Source organism: Mastigoproctus giganteus, chromosome 1, assembly GCF_048544385.1.
Source record: "Mastigoproctus giganteus isolate SK-2022 chromosome 1, ASM4854438v1, whole genome shotgun sequence".
In the NCBI taxonomy this organism is placed as follows: Eukaryota; Metazoa; Arthropoda; class Arachnida; order Uropygi; family Thelyphonidae; genus Mastigoproctus; species Mastigoproctus giganteus.
Genome location: NC_143575.1, coordinates 150,119,202 through 150,140,780, shown reverse-complemented (window position 1 = coordinate 150,140,780; position 21,579 = coordinate 150,119,202). Strand labels below are relative to the sequence as shown.

At 39.0% G+C, this 21,579-nt stretch overlaps 1 protein-coding gene across 1 annotated transcript in view; it reads right to left on the bottom strand.

Annotated features, from left to right (window-relative positions):
- LOC150091194 (integrin alpha-9-like) overlaps nucleotides 1–17,296 on the bottom strand; it is a 504,992-nt gene extending 487,696 nt beyond the window's left edge. Inside the window, exons 1-2 of the mRNA XM_090389511.1 lie at nucleotides 17,249–17,296; nucleotides 14,417–14,563 (exon numbers count right to left, since the gene is read on the bottom strand). Of these exons, the coding sequence (XP_090245637.1) occupies nucleotides 14,417–14,563; nucleotides 17,249–17,296 (195 nt within the window). The remainder of the gene's footprint in view (nucleotides 1–14,416; nucleotides 14,564–17,248) is intronic.
- Nucleotides 17,297–21,579: the final 4,283 nt, after the last annotated feature.

Here is a 21,579-nt window from a genome sequence, read left to right as displayed (position 1 = left end):
ATTTGAAAGTGTCTGCAATTCTGCCCAGACAAGATGGGAGGGAGTATATGATAAAAGCCTTGACAATCAATTCGGCCATGGAGAGAATGTGCAAGGCCCATGGGGGTAGAATTTTTTTCAGCGTGGTCTGTGCTGGCTAACTGGAGAGACTGCTTCTATAGGGATGGGACATACTTAAATATAAATGGTGCAAGGATATTTGCTGATGATATTGAGGCAGTTTTAGGTGGGTCGGAAAACTGCTAGCTCTGGGGGCGATTCACAGACTAATAAATTAACAGTAGCTGGAGGCAGAGGCGAAAGCGATTCTTGCACTGCTTCTATTGTAATGGGCAGGAGCCTAAAGAGCAAGTTGCTGGGGATTTCAAGAGCTGCAGGGAGTCACCATGCAAAAGGTAAATACATGGGCTGTGTTAGGGTAACTAAGAGTAAGAACAGGTGCATGTACACTTGCATGTACACCAGTGCTAGAAGTATAGTAAATAAATTTGATGAATTTGAAGTGCTGATCGAGGCATCAAAGGCAGATATTGTTGGGATATCAGCTACGTGGTGTCACACAGATATATATATGCAGTGCAGAATTGGGATTTGGGGAGTACAATGGAGTACAGAAAAGACAGACAAGGTAGGAAGGGAGAAGGGGTTATGCTGTTAGTTAAGAAATAAAAAATCTAAGGAAGTACATCCAGTTGACATGGGTGGACAGTGCAATATAGAGTCAGTTTCGGGTGACATAAACAGTGGGAACAGGAAAATAAGAGTAGGAGTGTGTTATAGGCCTAATGACTCTGATGAGTACAAGGAACAATTGTACAGAGAAATATAGTGGGGCAGTAAATCAGAATGCCTTGTAATGGGGGATTTTAACTTTTGAGATATTTACTGGAATGTGTGAGTTGGTCACTCACACGCTAGCAAGACTTTAGTGGATTTATTGGGGTGTTTTGTACAGCAACATGTTCGAGGGGCAACCAGAGGGATTAATATTTTTCATCTGATTATCAGCATTGATGACTCAGTCATTAGGAATTTGCAGAAAAAGGAATCACAAAGTGACAGTGATCACAGCCTACTGATGTGCAGTTTACTGAAAGATGTACAACTACCATCAAGGGTAAAGGGAAGGGTTTTTGTAAAAGTGACTACACTGTTCTCAGACAGTTTTTAAATTCTATACAGTGGGATCAACTGGTGATGTTAAAAACAGCAAGTTTTCAATGTGAAGCCCTCAAGAAATTAATCTTGCAAACTACTAGGCTTTTCATGCGAACTAAGAAATACTGTTCAAGATTTAGACCTAAATGGATGTCAGAAGAACTAATGAGGCTCGTGGCAGCGAAGAAAAATGCATGGGATGCATACAGGCTTCTGTTTCATGTGACACAGAAGCCTATGGCAGATATAAGCCAGTCTGTAATCAAGTCACAAAGCAGGTTAGGCAAGCAAAGGCTGATTACGAGAAAGCCTTGTCAAAGGATGCAAAGAAAAACAACAGAGACTTCTTTACTTATGTAAACTCTAGAAGGAAGGGGATGAATCAGATTGGTCCACTTGATGTTGGTGGTTCACTCTTGATGATCCTGCTCAGATACCTGACAAGCTGAATGAGTATTTTATATGAACATTCGCACATGAGGAATTCTGTAAGTAAGGGGAGGACAGAAGTTTACTAAACTCTAACAGAGAGCTAAATGATTTTGTAATAACAGAGAGCAAATTGGAGAATAAATTGTTGAAGGTAAACTTAAAAAAGGCACCCAGGGCAGATGGAATGTATCCAGTTATTTTGAAGAAGCCAGAGAGGGACGTAAGCAAACCCTTAGCCATAATTATGAGAGCATCCTTAAATTCAGGGCTCCATGGACTGGAGATGTGCAAGTGTTATTCCCAATTCATAAAAGGGGTTCAAAGGGTGACACAAATAATTATAGACATGTTAGTTTAACTTCTGTTCGGGGGAAAATAATGCAGTCACTAGTTAAAGAACTTATGCATGATCACCTAGACAAGACTGCAGTAATAGTTCGCCACAGCACGGATTTGTTAAGGGAAAGTCTTGTCTGACAAATTTGATTGGATAATACAATGTGGTCACTAGGGAACTGGATGCAAAAAATAATTTTCATATCATATACTTTGATTTTATGAAACCTTTCAATACTGTTGCAGGTGGAAGACTACTGTAGAAATGTGCTTCTATTAGAATGAGCAGAAGCCTGAAAAACAAGATGCATGGTATTTCAGAGACTGCTGGGAGCCATTTCGGTACAAGTAAACACATGGGTTGTGTTAGGGTAGCTAAGAATAGAAACAGGTGCAGGTATACTTGCGTATACACCAATGCTAGGAGTTTAGTAAATAAATTCGATGAATTTGAGGTATTGCTCAAAACATCGAAGGCAGATATTGTTGGGATATCAGAGACGTGGTGTACACAGATATAAGGAATGCAGAACTGCAATTTGGAGAGTACAACGTCTACAGAAAGGATAGACAGGATAGGAAGGGGGGAGGGGTTATGCTATTAGTTAAGAAACACATAAAAAACAAGGAAGTGAAGCCAGTCGACATTGCTGGACAGTGCAGTGTTGAGTCAGTTTGGTGTGACATAAGCATTGGGAGATCAAAATTGAGAGTAGGAGTGTGCTATAGACCTAATGACTCTGATGAGTATAATAAGGAACTGTACAGGGAAATAGAGTGGGCCAGTAAATCAGAGAGTCTTATAATGGAAGATTTTAATTTCCCAGATATTGACTGGAATTTGGGGGCTGGTTACTCACACACTAGCAGGGCTTTTGTGGATTTATTGGATGATTGTTTTCTACATCAGCATGTTCGGGAGGCAACTAGAGAGAGTAATACTCTTGGTTTGATTATCAGTAGTGATTCTTCATGCATTATGAATCTGCAGGTAAATGAACCACAGGTGGCAGTGATCACAGTGTGCTGAAGTGGGATTTACTCAAAGAGGTAACTACCATTAGGGGTAAAGGGAAGGGTTATTGCTTTCGTAAAGGCGACTATGATGGACTGAAACAGTATTTAAATTCTATACAGTGGGACCAACTGATGATGTTACCAACAGCAAATTCAAAATGGGAAGCATTCAAAGAACTTATCTTGGAAGCTACTAGGCTTTACCTACCAACTAAGAAATATTGTTCAAGGTTTAGGCCAAAATGGATGTCAGATGAACTAATGAGGCATATGGCAGAGAAGAAAAATGCATGGGATACTTACAAATTAACACATGACACAGAAGCCTATGATAGATACAAGTTGATATGCAACCAAGTTACAAAGGAGGTTAGGCAGGCGAAGGCAGATTACGAGAAATCCTTGGCAAGGGATGCAAAGAAAAACAGCAAAGAGTTCTTTACTTATGTAAACTCTAGAAGGAAGGGGATGAATCAGATTGGTCCACTTGATATTGATGGGTCAACTGTTGATGATCCTGCTCAGGTAGCTAACAAACTAAATGAATATTTTGCATTGACAATTCACACACGAGGAGTTATTCAGCAAGGGGAATGCCAGAGGTGTATTCAACTCTAGCAGTAAGCTACAGAATCTTGAAATAACTGAGAGTAAAGTGGAGGAGAAACTGTTGAAGATAAACACAAGAAAGGCACCCGGGGTGGATGGGATCTATCCAGTTAAATTAAAGGAGGCAGCAAAGGAAGTAAGCAAACCCTTAGCCATAATTATGAGAGCTTCCTTGGACTCAGGGGAGGTACCCATAGACTGGAAATGTGCAAATGTGACCCCAATTCACAAAGGAGGATCAAAGGCTGACAAAAGTAATTATAGACCTGTGAGCTTAACTTCTGTTCCAGGAAAATTAATGGAGGCACTGGTTAAAGAAGCACTGCAGGATCATTAAGACAAGACTTCAGTTATAGCTCAGACACAGCATGGTTTTGTTAAGGGGAAGTCTTGCCTGACTAACTTGATTGGATACTATGATGCAGTCACAAAAGAACTGGATGCATTGAATAACTTTGATATTATATACTTGGATCTTAGAAAGGCTTTTGATACTGTTGCACATGGAAGACTGCTACACAAATTGGAGCAGTGTGACATTGGAGGCAAATTGCTGCTATGGATAAAGGGGTGGTTGAGGGGGAGAAGACAGAGAGTGGTAATCAATGGACACTGCTCATCGTGGACTAATGTTATTAGTGGAGTCCCTCAGGGCTCAGTGTTGGGTCCATTATTGTTTTCTGTATTTATAAATGATATTGATGATGGTATATCAAGCTTAATGTCGAAGTTTGCAGACGATACAAAGGTTGGCAGGGTTGTCAAGGACACTACTGACACTATGCTGCTGCAACAGGATCTGGAAAGGTTGAGCAGATGGGCTGAGAGGTGGCAAATGAAGTTTAACATTGACAAATGTAAAGTACTACACATGGGAAACAGCAACCCCAGAGCAACGTATCAACACTGTGGTACTACACTGACAGTGGTAGAGAATGAAAGGGACTTGGGGGTGGTTGTGCAGGCAGATATGAAGTTCTCTGAGCAGTGCAGACGGGCTGCAAGAGTAGCTCATGGAGTATTGTCAATGATATACAAGAATTTTTCCAGCAGGGATAAGGAGGTGATTATTCCATTGTATAAGGCAATGGTCAGGGCACACCTAGAGTACTGTATACAGGTCTGGAGGCCTCATTTCAAGAAGGATGTAGAGCTGCTGGAAAGAGTACAGAGAAGGGCAACAAGATTAGTGAATGGAAAAAAGGGGTGCTCTTACAAAGAAAGGCTTAAGTTTTGCAAATTACAGTGTCTGGAGACTAGGCACCAGCGAGGTGATCTGATAGAGGTGTATAAAGCCTTGAATGGTTTAAGCATGCTCAATGCTGATGGGATTCTTCCTCTAGCTCAGAAAAATCACCTGAGTGGGCATAAATTCAAATTGAGGAAAGAGAGATGTAGGATAGACGTGCGGAAATTTGCCTTTAGCCAGCGGGTGGTTGGTTGGTGGAACAGACTTCCATCCCTTGTGGTGGAGGTTGATAGCCTAAATAAGTTTAAGGCTCAGCTGGACAGGTATTTTGAACGAACAGAGGGGTGAAGTGGCAGTGGGTTTTTTTTTTTTTTTGGCTAATGCTGCGTAAGCTTGCTTTCTTGCATCAAATGCCTCTACTAATGCTAATGCTAAATTGGAGCAGTATGGGATTAAGGGTAAGTTGCTGCAATGGATATAGGGATGGTTGTGTGGAAGACAGCAGAGAGTGGTAATAAATGGACAATGCTCTATGTGGACTAATGTTATTAGTGGAGTCCCCCAGGGTTAGGTAGAGCCCATTGTTGTTTTGTGTATTTATTAATGTTATTGATGAAGGTATATCAGGCTTAATGCCCAAGTTTGTAGACGTTTTTATTTAGTGTTATTTAGAGTTTGTAGTTTGTAGACGTTGTTATTTAGTGTTATTAACAACACTGCCAACTTTTGTTGGCAGGGTTGTTAATAACACTAAATACAGTATGCTACTAAAACAGGATCTTGAAAAGTTAGGTAGATGGGCTGAGAAGTGAACTGAAGTTAATATTTACAAATGCAAAGTACTGCATATAGGTAGCAGTAACCCAATAGAAACGTACAAACTGTGTGGTACTATACTCAGGGAGGTGGAGAATGAAAAAGACCCAGAGGTAATTGTGCAGTCAGATATGAGGTTTTCTGAGTAGTGCAGATCAGTTGCCAGAGCAGGTCACGGAATTTTCTGAATGATATATAGGAATTTTGCTAGCAGAGCCAAGGAAGTGTTATACCTTGTATAAGGTAATGGTTAGGCCACACATTGATTATTGTGCACAGGTCTGGAGGTATCATTTTAGGAAGGATGCTGAGTTACTAGGATGAGTACAAAAAAGGACAGCAAAATTTTTGAGAGGAACAAAGGGGTGCTCTTACCAAGACAGGCTTAAATTCTGCAAGTTGCAGCATCTGGAGACTAGGCACCTGAGAAGTGATCTGATTGAGGTGTATAAGGCCTTGAATGGTTTGAGCAGGCTCAATGATGGGATACTTCCGCTTGCTCAGATTAATAACCTGAGGGGGGCATAGTTTCAAATTGAGGAAAGAGTTTTAGAAGAGATGTGTGGAAGTTTACCTTTGTGACAAGATGGGTGAAATGGGAAGGTTTTTTTTTTTTTTTTTTTTGGTGATGCTCTATAAGCTTGCTTTTTTGCATTGTATGCCTCAACTAATGCTAACTGCTAATGCTGAATGATTTTGCAATAACTGAGAGCAAAATGGAGCAGAAACCATTGAAGATAAACATAAGAAAGGCACCTGGGATGGAACAGGATCTATCCAGTTATATTAAAGGAGGCAGCAGAGGAAGTAAGCAAACCCTTAACTTAATTCCTTTGAATATGAGAACTTCCTTGAACTTAGGGGAGGTACCCATGGAGTGGAGATGTGCAAATGTAACCACAAATTAGAAAGGAGGACAAAGGGTGACACAAGTAATTATAGACCTGTTAGTTTAATTTCTGTTCTGGGGAAATTAATGGAGACACTGGTCAAAGAAGCACTACAGGATCATCTAGGCAAGACTTCGGTTATAGTTCAGACACAGCATGGGTTTGTTAAGTGGAAGTCTCGTCTCATCAATTTGATTGGTTACTATGATGTTGTCACAAAGGAACTGGAGGCAAAGAATAATTATGATATCATATACGAGGATCTTAGGAAGGCTTTTGATACTGTTGCACAATGAAGACTGCTGCACAAATTGGAGAGCAGTGTGACACTGGGAGCAAATTGCTCCTATGGATAAAGGGATGTTTGAGTGGGAGAAGACAGAGAGTGGTAATCAATGGACACTGCTCTTCCTGGACTAATGCTATTAGTGGAGTCTCTCAGGGTTCGGTGTTGGGTCTATTGTTGTTTTCTATATTTATTAATGATATTGATGAAGGTATCAGGCTTAGTGTCTAATGGCCATTACACACTTTCGGGTAAACCTGTACAGGCGTGCCTGCACAGGCACGCCTATACAGGTCTACCGGAGCATGTAGATGATAAAACTGCACAGTTATTGACCTGCACAGGTGACCGGAAGAAATATGAAAAATAATTCGATTTGCCTGAACTGGAGTAGCCTGTGCAGGCAAATCGGAGCGTGTGTAGTGACGTGGCATGTACACTGCCAGATTGGGGGATTTCCCTATTCGACTATAATTAATAATTACATCAATTCTATGAAAAAAAAAAATTTACTATTAATTTTGTCGCCGATTAATAAAAATTTGTTTGGATTAGAAGTAAATTTTAACTTTTAATATCAGTGTGTTCAATAAATATAATTTGTAATAACAGCAATAATAAAATTCATTACTATATTACTTTATTAAATTTTAATAAATCTGGGGGATTTTTCTGAGAATTACAGCAATTGACTTAACAAGTTCACATGTGAATAAACTGTTCTTTTTTTCAACCATTCTTTGCACCGTATATTATGTTTTATTTTATGTTTAAAACACTTCTTTGCAAATAATAAACCAATTATGGCTAAACATCGTCTGTCGATGCCATGGCCAGCCGACTGAATGAATGGTGACAGGTTTACCGGAGCGTGTGGATGCACTATGGGTGTCTGGTAGACCTGTACAGGTGTGCCTGCACAGACATAACTGATGGTGTGTAGCAGCCATAAGTTTGCAGATGATACGAAGGTTGGCAGGATTGTTAATGATACTAATGACTGTACACTACTGCAGCAGTTACCAACCTTTTTTGACTCGCGAACCCCTTACAACATAATATTTTTTATTGCAAACCCCTTTCAATGTAATATTTTTAATGCAAACCACTAAGCCTATATTCTCTGAAATTGTATAATATTTCTGAATTTTCATTATAAAATATTTCCAGTACCATGTTTTTATAAGTGATATTGTGCAATAATAAAAATTCATTACTATATTACTTTAGTATTATTTATACTTTGTAAAGCAGTTATTAATCAGTCCAAACCAGATTTCTAAAAGCTAAGAGTAAAAAACTTGCTTCTTGTCCAAATCGTAGCCAAGCATTCTGGTCACTTGTCAAAGCTACTGGCCGCAATTTTTTCCCATGTCTATTCCCACCTCTGTCAAAACTAGATGAGATGGTTCTGTTGCCACATCAGCCAAAGATAAAGCTGACCTGCTAGTAACCTGTTTTTCTTTCAACTCATGTATTGATGATCTTGATAAACCACCTCAAACCATTCCCAGAACACTGCATTCAATGTCTCCTCTGATCTTTCGTCAAAAGGAGGTCAGAAGGATTTTGTTGAATCTGATGCTAAGAAAGCTCCAGGTCCTGATGGTATTCCTTCACTTGTTCTCAAAACCTGTGCCCCTGAACTTACTCCTGTTTTGTGTAATCTTGTTTCACTTTCTTCCAAAGGTGTTTTTCCTTCTGTTTGGAAATTTGCTGATATCCTGCCAGTTCCTAAAAATGGGTGACAAATCTCTTCCATCCGATTATCGTCCCATTGCGATTACTTCTGCTCTTTCCAAAGTAATGAAGAAATCAATTAACCACCAACTCTTAAACTACCTGGAAATCTTTCATCTGATCAACGATCGCCAGTATGAATTCCATCAGTGTCGATCCACTGGTGATATTCTACCTTATATTACCCATCTATGGACAAATTCAGTGAAAACGTTTGGTGAAACTGAAGCCATTGCTCTTGACATTTCAACGGCTTTCGATCGTGTTTGGCATAAAGGTCTTCTAAATAATCTTCCATCCTATGGTTTGCCAGTTGTTCTTTGTAATTGAATATCCAGTTTTCGGGGCTTAGAGGGGAACAGGTATCCTGTGTGTTATCAGACACTCAGCCTAAAACACTGATGGATCCAATATCTCTCTATTACAGAAGATTTAGGAGAAGTCCGGTTGGCCTGCCTCCCTAAAATCCACTCATGCACACCTTCTCGATGGTAAGCCCTGTTACGTCACTTAGGTGGCAACGAACATGTAGAGTGGTTCTCTTCAAGACGCCTGGTCAGCGTGAAGAGGAAAAGACCAAACCCTCCAGCAATATGAAAGCACGACGAAACAAATGGCCCTCAGTCCCCAGCAGCTTTCACTCTCCCTCTTACGGCAGCGAGAGGATTAGAGTGGAAGCAGAGGGTGCTAAGAATCTCTGGGTACGACCAGGCTGCCATGCACGGAAACTGAACTTGGCCTGTTATAACGTAAGAACACTCATCGGTGAAGACAGGATATTAGAGCTGGAAAAGGAATTAGAAAATGTGAATTGGAATATCATTGGTTTGGCTGAAACAAGAAGAAGAAATGAATCACTTATAAGTTTATCAAGTGGAAATCTGCTGTACACCAATGGAAACAGTGAAAGGAGTGAAGGTGGAGTTGGGTTTCTAGTCCATAAAGATTTTAAAAACAACATTTTGGAATTCAAAAGTACATCACCAAGAGTGTCAAGACTAATACTCAAGATTTCTAAGAGATACAAGCTAAAGATTATAATGATTTATGCACCAACATCGAGCCATGATGATGAAGAGGTTGAAGAAATGTACACCAAAATTGAGAGTCTTCTAGATGAGCAGAAAACTCACTACACTATTATTATGGGGGACTTCAATGCTAAGGTTGGAAAAAGACAAAACAGCGCAGAAAGGGGAACTATAGGAAATTTTGGAATTGGTGAAAGAAATGAAAGAGGTGAAAGACTTGTGGAATTTGCAGAATCTCAAGGACTGTCAGTAATGAACACTTTTTTCAAGAAACGGGTGAACAGAAAGTGGACATGGAAGAGTCCAAATGGATTAACTACTAATGAAATCGACTTCATCCTCACTAACAGAAGATATATTGTGAATGATGTTACCGTCCTGAATAAGGTAAATGTTGGAAGTGATCACAGAATGGTAAGATGTACACTTGATATAGATGTAGGAAAGGAAAGGAAAAAACTGACTCGAGTAAATAATACAAAGGTCTTTGAGATAACAGAAGAGGAGAAAAAGCAGTATGTACTGGAACTTAAGAACAAGTATGAGCTTCTGCAGACTGCTGAGGACCAAGATATCGACGAGGAATATTACAACTTTTTGAAAGTGATAAAGCCCAAGAAACCTATAGGGAAAAAGAAATCCAAAGAAGAAAAAATTAGTCAAGAAACACTTGTCATGATGAACCGAAGACGACAAATGAAAAGCAAGAAAAACACTGACAGGGAGAAAATTGAGTATACTGAGTTATGCAAAGCCATTAGAAAGAGACTCAGAGAGGACATAAGAAGATTTAACACAAGAAAAGTAGAACAAGCATTAAGGGAAAACAAAGGATTTAAATCAGCAGCCATGAGCAGTAATACAGAAAGACAAATGATACTGAAACTGAAGAATAGCGATGGTGTACTTATAAACAGCAGAGAAGGCATAATTCAAATAGCAGAAGACTACTATAGAGAATTATACAAGGAGAAGGGGAATGATGCCAGCAGTGGGGAAGATGGATTGCAAAGTAGCAACACATACGACATACCCAATATTCTTCCTGATGAGGTAGAACATGCATTGAAGAAAATGAAGAATCAGAAAGCCCCGGGGAAAGATGAAGTTACTGTAGAGTTGTTAAAATTGGGAGGAAGAGACATAACACAAAAACTGGCAAGGCTCTTCACAAAGTGCATTAGAAAAGGTGTGACGCCTAAGCAGTGGAATAATGCAATCATAGTTTTGCTGCATAAGAAAGGAGATAAATCAGAAATTGGAAATTATAGACCAATTAGCTTGTTATCCCACATCTACAAGTTGTTCACAAGGGTCATTACTAACAGATTAGAAAGAATACTTGATGAGAATCAACCGAAAGAGCAAGCTGGCTTTAGGACAGGATTCTCAACTATGGATCACCTTCACGTAATATCACAGCTAATGGAGAAAGCAAATGAATATAAAACACCATTATGCCTGGCATTTGTGGATTATGAAAAGGCATTTGACTCCATACAGCATAAGGCAATGTTTCGGGCACTGGAAAGACAAGGCATTGATACCCCATATATTATGATTTTGAAGAAAATATACGAGAGTGCTACCTCCTTTATTAGAATAGACAAAGACAGTAGGAAATTTAAAATTGAGAAAGGAGTTCGACAAGGAGACACAATATCTCCGAAGCTGTTTACTGCTGCCCTTGAGGAAGCTTTCAGAAGATTAGACTGGTCGCAGAAAGGAGTCAATGTGAACGGAGAGTACCTAAACCATTTACGATTTGCAGACGACATTGTGGTCATAAGCCATGATCCCAAAGAATTAGAGGAAAATCTTAATCAGTTATGCACAGCTAGTAAGGATTTTGGACTAAAGATGAATATGGCTAAAACAAAAGTAATGATGAACAAGTATGCCACAGAAAGGGAAATAATGATTGAAGGAGCAGTAATTGAAAAGGTGGAGTCATATACTTATCTGGGACAAGTTATTAGCTGTAATAATGATAAATGGCTGGAAGTCAAGAGAAGAATAAATTTTGGATGGATAGCATTCAGGAAATATAGTCACATACTGAAGAGCAATATCCCAGTTTGTCTGAAACGTAAAATAATGAACCAATGTATACTCCCCACCATGACTTATGGAAGTGAAACTTGGGCACTCACCAAAAGAATGGAAGAGAAGCTGAGAACTACACAGCGAAGAATGGAACGAATCATATTGGGAATCAGACTGTTAGATAAGAAGAGAAACACATGGATTAGGCAACAAACTCAAGTAAAGGACATTCTTATCAAAACTAAAGAACTAAAATGGTCTTGGGCAGGACACATAGCTCGAAGACATGATGACAGATGGACTAAGAAAATAACAGAATGGTACCCAAGAGGAGCTAGAAGAAAACCTGGAAGACAAAGGCGGAGATGGATAGATGAATTCATGAGTTTGTGGGTAGTAAATGGATGTCCAGTGCTCAAAACAGAAGGAACTGGAAAGTTGCTGGAGAGGCCTTCATCCTGCAGTGGATTGAAAATGGCTGATGATGATGATGATGATGATCCAGTTTTCTCTCTGATTACTCACTGAGAGTGATGGCTCTCTGTCTTCTAATTTTTCCAGTAACGCTAGTATTCCACAACGTTCAGTTCCACTCTTTTCCTATTGTATATTAATTACCTTCTTCCATTGACCAAAAGTCCTATCAACAGTTTTTCTGACGATAGCACATTGCATTCTACCTTCCAGTTTGAGAAACCTTGCCCTGCTCAAACAGCTTTAAGTATCCAGTATTCTTGCATATCCACTGCAAAATTCTTAAATGCTGACCTCCAGGTAATTCTCCAATGGGGCAAAGACAACTTAATTTCAATCCTTCTAAAGTTCAGTCCTGTCTTATATCTCGCAAAAAGGATTCTTCTGCTCCTATGCTTGTCTTCGATGACAATTTCTGTGCAAGACCTTAGGGATTAACATGACTTATAATCTCTATTGGCATAAAGTACATTACAAATACTGTTTCTTCTGCATCTAAAAAACTGGGTTTTCTCTTTCGCTCTTGGTGTTACTTTTCTTCCAAACAGTTGACTCTGTAGAAATCGTAAATCCGGCCTACCATGGAATATCATTCCCACATCTGGGGCACCCCCACCCAAAACCTTTCTCAGGCTTCTAGATTTCATTCAAAAGAGGGCAGTTAGGTTTATTGTCTCATCTCTAACAGGGTCTCTCTCCATTATCTGTCTCATAGACTTTGTTTCTGTTGCATGCCTTTTCTATAGATACTTAAACAGACACTGTTCTTCTGAATTGGCTTCTATAATTCCCACGCTCTCTTTCAGAGCAGTCCGAACACGTGCCACAACCAGTCAACATCCTTTTACTGTCCAAGTGTGAGTCCACTCACAGAATCAACTTTTCTTCTTCATTTATTCATTCAAATTCTGTTTTCTGGAGCAACCTTCCTTCATATGTATTTCCTGAAAATTACAATTTACAGAAGTTCAAGTCTAATGGCAACAAGTATCCTCTTTTATCTTTTCAACCTTCAAACCATGCACATTACTAAGTACAGTACTATAGATTCTAAAAAAAAAAAAAAAAAAGTACCCATACATAACAATGATCATTGAGAATGAAAAAAAAAAAAAAAAAAAAAAAAAAAAAAAAGAAACAGTATGGAAAACATTTATTCAACATGATATACTGTAAGATAGTAAGAAATTATAAGGAATTGTGGGAGACGTGGTTTCTTTCTTTCTTTCTTTGCCAATTCTTTACTTTTTATTTCATTTTATTTTACTTTACTGTTTATTATTAGTTATATTTTGTAGTTTAGAATAATATACCTATGAAATCGAAGCAGCCGCCATTACAGAATTTTTAGTGCGAACCCCCTGGAACACCTTTGTGAACCCGCAGGGGTTGGAAAACCACCGGCTGGGAACCGCTGCGCTACTGCAACAGGATCTAGAAATGTTGAGCAGATGGGTCTGAGAGGTGGCAGCTGAAGTTTAACATTGACAAATATAAAGTACTGCATATGGGTAGCAGTACCCTAGAGTAACGTATCAACTGTGTGGTACTACACTCAGGGTGGTAGAGAATGAAAAGGACCTGGGATTAATTGTGTAGTCAAATATGAAATTTTCTAAGCAGTGGAAACAGTCTGCAAGAGAGTAGCTCATGGTGTCTTATCAATGATATACAGGAATTTTTCTAGTAGGGATAAGGAGGTGATTATCTCCTTGTGTAAGGCAATGGTCAGGCCACACCTTGAGTACTGTATACAGGTCAGGAGGCCTTATTTTAGTAAGTATGTAGAGCTGCTGGAAAGAGTACAAAGAATGGCAACAAGATTATTGAACGGAACCAAGAGTTGCTCTTATGAAGAAAGGCTTAAGTTATGCAAATTACAATACCTGCGAAGTGATGTGATTGAGGTGTATAAGGCCTTGAATGGTTTAAGCAAGCTCAATGCTGGTGGGAATCTTCCTCTTGCTCAGATTACACACCTGAGGGGGCATAAATTCAAAATGAAATAGATGTGGGGAAATTTGTCTTTAGCCAGTGGGTGGTTGATTTCTGGAACAAGCTTCCATCTGCCATTGGAAGATAAATTCAAAGCAGAACTAGACAAACATTTGGAGCGAATTATGGATGGGTGAAGTGGGAAGGGTTGTTTCTTTTTTTTTTCTTTTTTTTTCTTTTTTTTTTGCTGATTCTATGCTTGCTTTCTTGCATCATATGCCTCTACTAATGCTAAATGAAGAATTCTGCTTAATAATTAGTAGTGGTTTTCTAGTTAAAGCAACTTATAGTTCATTTATATTACATAAAATTTAAATTACTCTAAATATAGACTGTGCAAGTTAAATATTTTAATTTAAAATTTACATAAATGCTGAAAATATGATATAATACATACTATTCCATTACTTAGGTAAACATAAACTTTTCCTTCATCACTTCCAGAAGGTAAATTAGAGAAGAGTGGGGCACCTACAAGGAGATCTGTGTAGTTATCATTGTTGAGGTTTATTCCTAATACAGCTGCACCAAAATATTCTCCAAGCTAAAAATATACAGTAATCACAATGTAATAATAACAATTACAAAAATATTTTTATAAACAGCTTAAAATTACTTAAACACAAAAAAAAAACAACATAAAATTAAATTTTGTGTTTTTTTTTAAATAAGTCAGATAGCAATATGCACCTTTTCTGTCACTTAATATTACAAGGCAAATCAATATTATAAGGCATATTATTATTAGTATAATTAATATTATAAGGCATATTATTATTAGTATAATTAATATTATAAGGCAGAATACACACCTTTTCTGTCACTTAATATTACATTTTTTTTTACATAAATTAAAAGAATCCTAATGATAAATCACTGAATTATGACCACCTATCTCATACCATGTTGGGCTACTGCTTGTCCAGATAACAGCCACTATTTGAATAGGTATTCACTCCACTAGAGGTCTGAAGACATCCACAGGGATTTGCAGCCATGCTGCCTGCAAGGCTGTGTCACAACAGATGGTGGCTGCGTGTCCATATGCCACACTTCCCACAGGTGTTCAAATGGATTGAGGTCAGGTGAATTTGGAGGCCAGTCAAGATGGGTGATATCTTGATTGGCCTATGGGTGACTGATAGATTAACAGTAGCCACAGGCAGAGGTGAAAGTGATTCTTGCACTGATTCTATTGGATTGAGTGGCAGCCTGGAAAGCGAGGTACTGGGGATTTCAGGGCTGTTGGGAGTCATCATGGAACAAGTAAATACACGGTTGCATTAGGGTAACTAAGAGTAAGAATAGCTGTATGTATACTTGCATGTAGACCAATGCTAGGAGTATAGTAAATAAATTTGATGAATTTGAAGTGCTGGTCAAGATATCAGAAGTGGATACTGTTGGGATAGCAGAGACATGGGGTTGCACAGATATAAGGAATGCAGAATTGGAATTTGGGAAGTACAATGTGTACAGAAAGGATAAACAGGACAGGAAGGGTGTTGTTGTTGTTATTTGGTTTTTAGGAGCATTAGCAACTAAGGCCATATTGCTCCGGGATATGCGGTGGTCATTCCCTGACCTTTCCGCATCCTCCGTATTTGGTGGTGACGGGCTCGAACCCCGGTCTAATCAAGAAGCGGACAGGAAGGGAGTAGGGGTTATGCTGTTAGTTAAGAAACACATAAAATTTAAGGAAGTGAATTCAACTGACATTGGTGGACAATGCAATTTTAAGTCAGTGTGGTGTGACATAAGCACTGGGAAAGGGGGTGCCTCCGTAGCCAGGTGGGCAGGAGCAGCAGTGCGTAGCATATGCTTCTTGATTAAACCGGGGTTCGAGCCCATGACCACCAAATACAGAGGATGTGGGAAGGTCAGGGAATGACCACAGCATATCCCCAGAGCAATATGGCCTTAGTTGCTAATGCTCTTAAAAACCAAATAACAAACAACAACTGGGAAAGGGAAAATGAGAGTAGGTGTGTTTTATAGGCCTAATGAATCTGATGAGTATAATGAGCAACTGTGCAGAGAAATAGAGTGGGTCAGTAAATCAGAATGTCTTATAATGGGGGATTTTAACTTTCCAGATATTGCCTGGAACTTGCGGTTTGGTCACTCGCACACTAGCAAGACTTTTGTGGATTTATTGGATGACTGTTTTCTACAGCAACATGTTTGAGAGGCAACCACAGGAAATTGTTTCTTTGTTTGTTATTTGGTTTTTAGGAGCATTAGCAACTAAGGCCATATAGCTCCGGGGATATGCAGTGGTCATTCCCTGACCTTTCTGCATCCTCCGTATTTGGTGGTCACGGGCTCGAATCCCGGTCTAATCAAGAAGCGTGTGCTACGCACTGCTGCTCCTGCCCACAGAGGCACCCCACAGGAAGTAATACTCTTGATCTGATTATCAGCAGTGATTCTTATACGTTAAGAATCTGCAGATAAACGAACCACTAGGCAGCAGTGATCACAATGTACTGATGTGGGATTTACGTAAAGATGTAATTACCATCAGAGGTAAGGGGAAGGGTTTTTCTTTCGTAAAGGTGACTACAGTGGCCTCAAAGAGAGTTTTTAATTTCTAATCAGTGGGATCAACTGATGATGTTACCAATGATATTGATGAAGGTGTATCAGGGTTAATATCCAAGTTTTCAGATGATATGAAGGTTTGCAGGGTAAAATAGGCTTTAAAACTGAAATCCCTGCCAGATTATCCAACATGGTCATCTATTTTTGAGCCACGATGAGAAAGTTTATACAATGCCCTTCAGACTGCCAATTGTCCTTTCGGTATTCATGTCCAAGAGCTACTCAGAGAACTTGAAATCAAGGTAGACAAGGTTACCCAAAACACCAGCAGCCCATTCCACCCTGGCATGCTCATGTTCCAACATGTGCCTTTTCCTTTAAAAACTGGGGAAAGTCAGACACTCCATCATCTGTAGCTCTATTCAGCACACCGAGCTGAACATTCTGACTTTGCGGAAGTTTACACAAACAGCTTGAAGTCAGAATCGTATGTAGGATCCGCTGCTGCTTTTCCGACACTACCATATCAGGGCAGATTCTCCCTGAATGAAGCATATTTGCTGTAGAGATGCACACTTTACAGTTAGCCTTGAATCACATTAATAAATGTCAGTACCAATTCATTCTATATACTGATTCTTTGAGTGTTGTTCAGGCTTTATTGTAGGTGAGATACAACCCTCACCCAATTCTGTCTCAAATTCAGCAGAAGATCAATTCTCTCCATGAACATGACATGAGCGGATGTCTAATCCCACATTGGGATTAGACATCTGCTTCTGCTGGATTCCCAGCCACATTGGAATTGTCAGTTGATTTGGCTGACACTGCAGTCAAATCAGCAATTCCTCTAATAATTGTTGCCTGTCAGTCTCCTATACAGACTATAGGCAAATAATACGTGAAAAGATTCACTCCCAGTGGCAGGATTCATGGAATAGAGAGAAGACTACAAACAAATTACATCAAATAAAGCCTGTAATTGAACCATGACAGTCCAGTCTGCGCAGGAATCAAAAAGAGGAACTTGTTCTTGCCCAGACCTGCAAAGGACAGAATCATCTGATACATCAGTATTTGCTGAGGGCTGATGACCCTCCTGTGTGTGAGTCCTATGACACAGTTTTATCCATAAAACATATTTTAATAGAATGCCCAGATTTTAATGATACACACTTTACCTCTTTTACCCATCTGACTGAGCCTTGTACACTCAGTCAGATTTTATCAGTAATGACCATGTGTCAGATATTTTTAATTTTACAAACTATTAATATTTACTGATATATATATAGTATTGAGCATTTATTTTTAGTCACTGTGTTTTACTCTGTTTTATGTATTTACCGTTTTTGAGTTGTAACTGTTCTGAAAGGTTACAATATATCTTTTATTCATTTGTATTTTTATGGTGTAATCATGGCGCACTGTAGCCTTAGTCGCTTTTGTGCAAATAAAATCGAAACCATCCATCCTGGATTCAAAGTGTCAAAGTACAGAAGAACTCTCCTATTTTGTAGTAAAACTTCTGTTGATTATAAATGCAAGCCTTTAGAAAAGCATGGGTGACTGGCTCACTGTTTAGTAACTGGTTAGCGCACTGTTTTATACCTGAAGTTGAAGGATATCTGAAAAATAAGAATTTATCATTCAAGTTGCTCCTTATCTTAGACAATGCTCCAAGTCATCCAGTGTCACCTCTCAATTGCAATCCAAATGTAAAACTTGTGTTTCTTCCTTTGAACACAACATCAATTTTACAGCCCCTGGACCAAGGGATCATTTCGATTTTTAAATCTTATGTGAGGAAAAGCTTGTCAAATCTTGTTGATAAAATTGAAAAATTTCCAGATAAAAACATGCACCAATGTTGGGCTGAATTCAGAATACTAATAGGCATTGAAATAATTGAAAAGTCATGGACTGAAATGAAGAAGTCAACTTTGAAGAACTATTGTAAGAATCTACTCCCTGAAACAGGAAGTGACTCTCAAGACCAATATTATTCAGACAGAAGTTGAGAAAATTATTAAACTTTCAAACATTGGAGGTGAGGGATTTAGTGATATAGGGCAGGAAGAAATTTTAGAATATATTCATTCTCATCAGGAGGAATTAAAAACTGAGGAGTTAGAAGAACTATTGGATTCCAATAAAGATGTTTGTGAAAAAGAAGAAAATGAAGAGCAGAAGAAACCTGAACTAACAAACAAGGGTATATCAGAGATTCTAAAAGCAGCCAAGTTCTTGAAGGAGATGATTATGCAGGAAGATCCTGACTTTCATAGAAGTATGAAAATTAAGAGAGGCACTGATAATATTATGGTTTCTTATGTTGACATGAGAAAGATCGTGACAAAACAGTGACAGACAAAAATTACGGATTTTGTAAGTAAGTCAACTTCAAAAGCATTTACATTAGGGGCACGAACTCGCTGTCACTCCATTGGATCAATGGAACGGAAGATGAGAAATTATGGAGGAGGTCAGTCTTGCTGTTCATTTTTGAAATCCCCATTCCAGCAAAAATTAGCATAGAAAAATATTACTTCTATGGAATACGTTTTTAATTAAAGTTAAATTGTTGATTTCTTTTAAAAATAAATTGTACCATTTGTAATACAGATTATGGTTTTAATTTCCTACAAAAAGATTCAGAACCTAACCCCTGTTTTTCCATAACAACAGTACCCCGCTGAACGCGGAATCGCTGTGTGCAGAGGTTTATCAGAACATAATCCCCACTCTCATCGGGGGTCACCTGTATATGAAAATTGCAGCATATAAAATATAATGGTGTTGGGTGAAATGTTAAATGCTACCACCAATATCCTGTGTTTCAACAGCATTCAGTTTCTGAGCCTCTCTGCTCTTATACTTATTAATTTAAGTTCCTGAATGAACATATTTCCCAAAGTCTTTCACAACTGCTTATGTCAAAGTGATAATGGTGGTTCATGTGGTTCAATGTATAGGCTCTGGACAGGAGACTTTCGATATGCTCCAGTAGCAATACGGAGAGCCTGATGATGGACAGGATCCAGCAATCGGAGTACACTGTCCCCGGCTGAATACAACTGTATACCACAAACACGTAATCTATTTTGGATCATAGTTCCAGAAAGGTCAACGTTTTATCGAAAACGAGTCCCAAGAATTTTGTGTCTGACACTACTGGAATAGTATTTTGTCCAAACCTTAATTCAGGTTCAGAATGAAGATTAGACTTACGACAAAGGTGTATGCAAACGGCCTTCTGCAGCAAGAACCTGAATCTATTAGCAACTGCCCAGGAATTAAGGTGATTTATGTCTTGTTGCAATTGTCTTTCAATAACCCTCATGTTGCATGACCAAGAAAATATGCTAAAATCAACAACAAAGAGGGAGCTGTTTACAGTTGGAGGAAGTTGTTCTGTGATGGAATTTACTTTGATGGCAAAAAGCATGACACTTAATACTGATTCTTGCGGTACTCCCTCCGCTTGGCAAAATGGACAATAGAGTGAGGATCCTACATGAACTTGGAAGGACTGCTTGGCAAGAAAGTTTTCAATAAAAATGGGGAGATGCCCTCTAAGACCGAGGTCATGCAAATCTTTTAAGATGCCAAATCTCCAAGTTGTGTCATACACTTTCTCCATGTCAAAGAATACACACACACACAAGATGTTCACGTTTTAGGAAAACATCCCGGATAGATGTTTCCAGTCTAATAAGATGGTGCAGAGTGTACCAGTTTCTTCAGAAGCTGCACTGAATGTTGGACAGAAGGTGATTTGATTCTAAATTCCATATTAAATGACAATTAACCATTCTCTCCAGGATTTTGCACAGACTGCTAGTCAGAGCGATAGGATGATAATTAGTAAAGATTTTAGGATACCTTCCTAGCTTCGCAAAGGCAAAAACAATTGCCATGGGCCAGGTGTCCAGAAACTGCTCTTCAGTAAAGATTTTGTTATATAAAAAGAGCAGGTGATCCACAGATGTTGGTGAAAGGTGCTTAATCATTTCTAATGGATGACATCCGGTCCAATAGCATTTGCTTTAGAAAGGGAGAGATCTCTTTTTTAATTCCTGCATTGTGAATGGCTCGTTGTGACAAAGGCCCTTTATAGTGTGAAATTTAGTGCCTCTTTTTCACTTTTATGTTTATTTCTCAGGACCAGAAATTCTGGGGAACAGGATTGGAATCTATCCTGTTCCCCGGAATTGAGATGTTTGAAAATGTTTCCCCAAGAGCATTGGCTATTGCAGTTGGCTCTGCAATAGTGCATCCATTATAGTCTAGAGGGGGTGAGATGTATATTTTCCCTTAATTTTCCAGATTTTATCCCAAACCACCTTAGCGCTGGTAGACTGGGTAATAGATGACAAAATGGATCCATGATTGCTTCTGACTCTGACGGGGAGTGTAGCATGCTTTGGCTCATGCACGTTTAAAAGCTATAAGGCTGGCCATGGTAGGATATCGGCGGAATATCCCCTAGGCTTTATTTTAAGCCTTTTTTGCTGCCGTGCACTGTGAATTCCACCAAGGTTTGGGAAAAGTTGGAAACCTGGCAGATGTTTTTGGAATTGCAATTTCGGCTGCATGGATGATATTTTCTGTAATGTACGTGACTGCATCATTGATAGGTTCCTGACACTGCAGTGATTTCAAAATTTTCCCTGATGTTGAAAGGCATTCCAGTCAGCCTGATCAAACTTCCACCATGGTAACCTAAAAGGAAGACGGTCTCCCACTGCGTAAGCAGGTTATCACAGGGAAGTGATCACTTCCACATGGGTTCTCCTCCACTTCCCAAGTGAGAGAAGGGAAGCAGATAGAAAGATCAATGACATAAATCATAAGGGTAGGCATGTGGAAGAAAGTGTTTGATCCCACATTTAGAAGGGGGGAGGTCATTGTCATTTAGCATATGCTCTATAACTTGTCCCCTTCCACTGATGCAAGCACTACCCCATAGGGTGTTATGTCCATTAAAATCCCCAAGAAGTAAAAAAGGGGGAA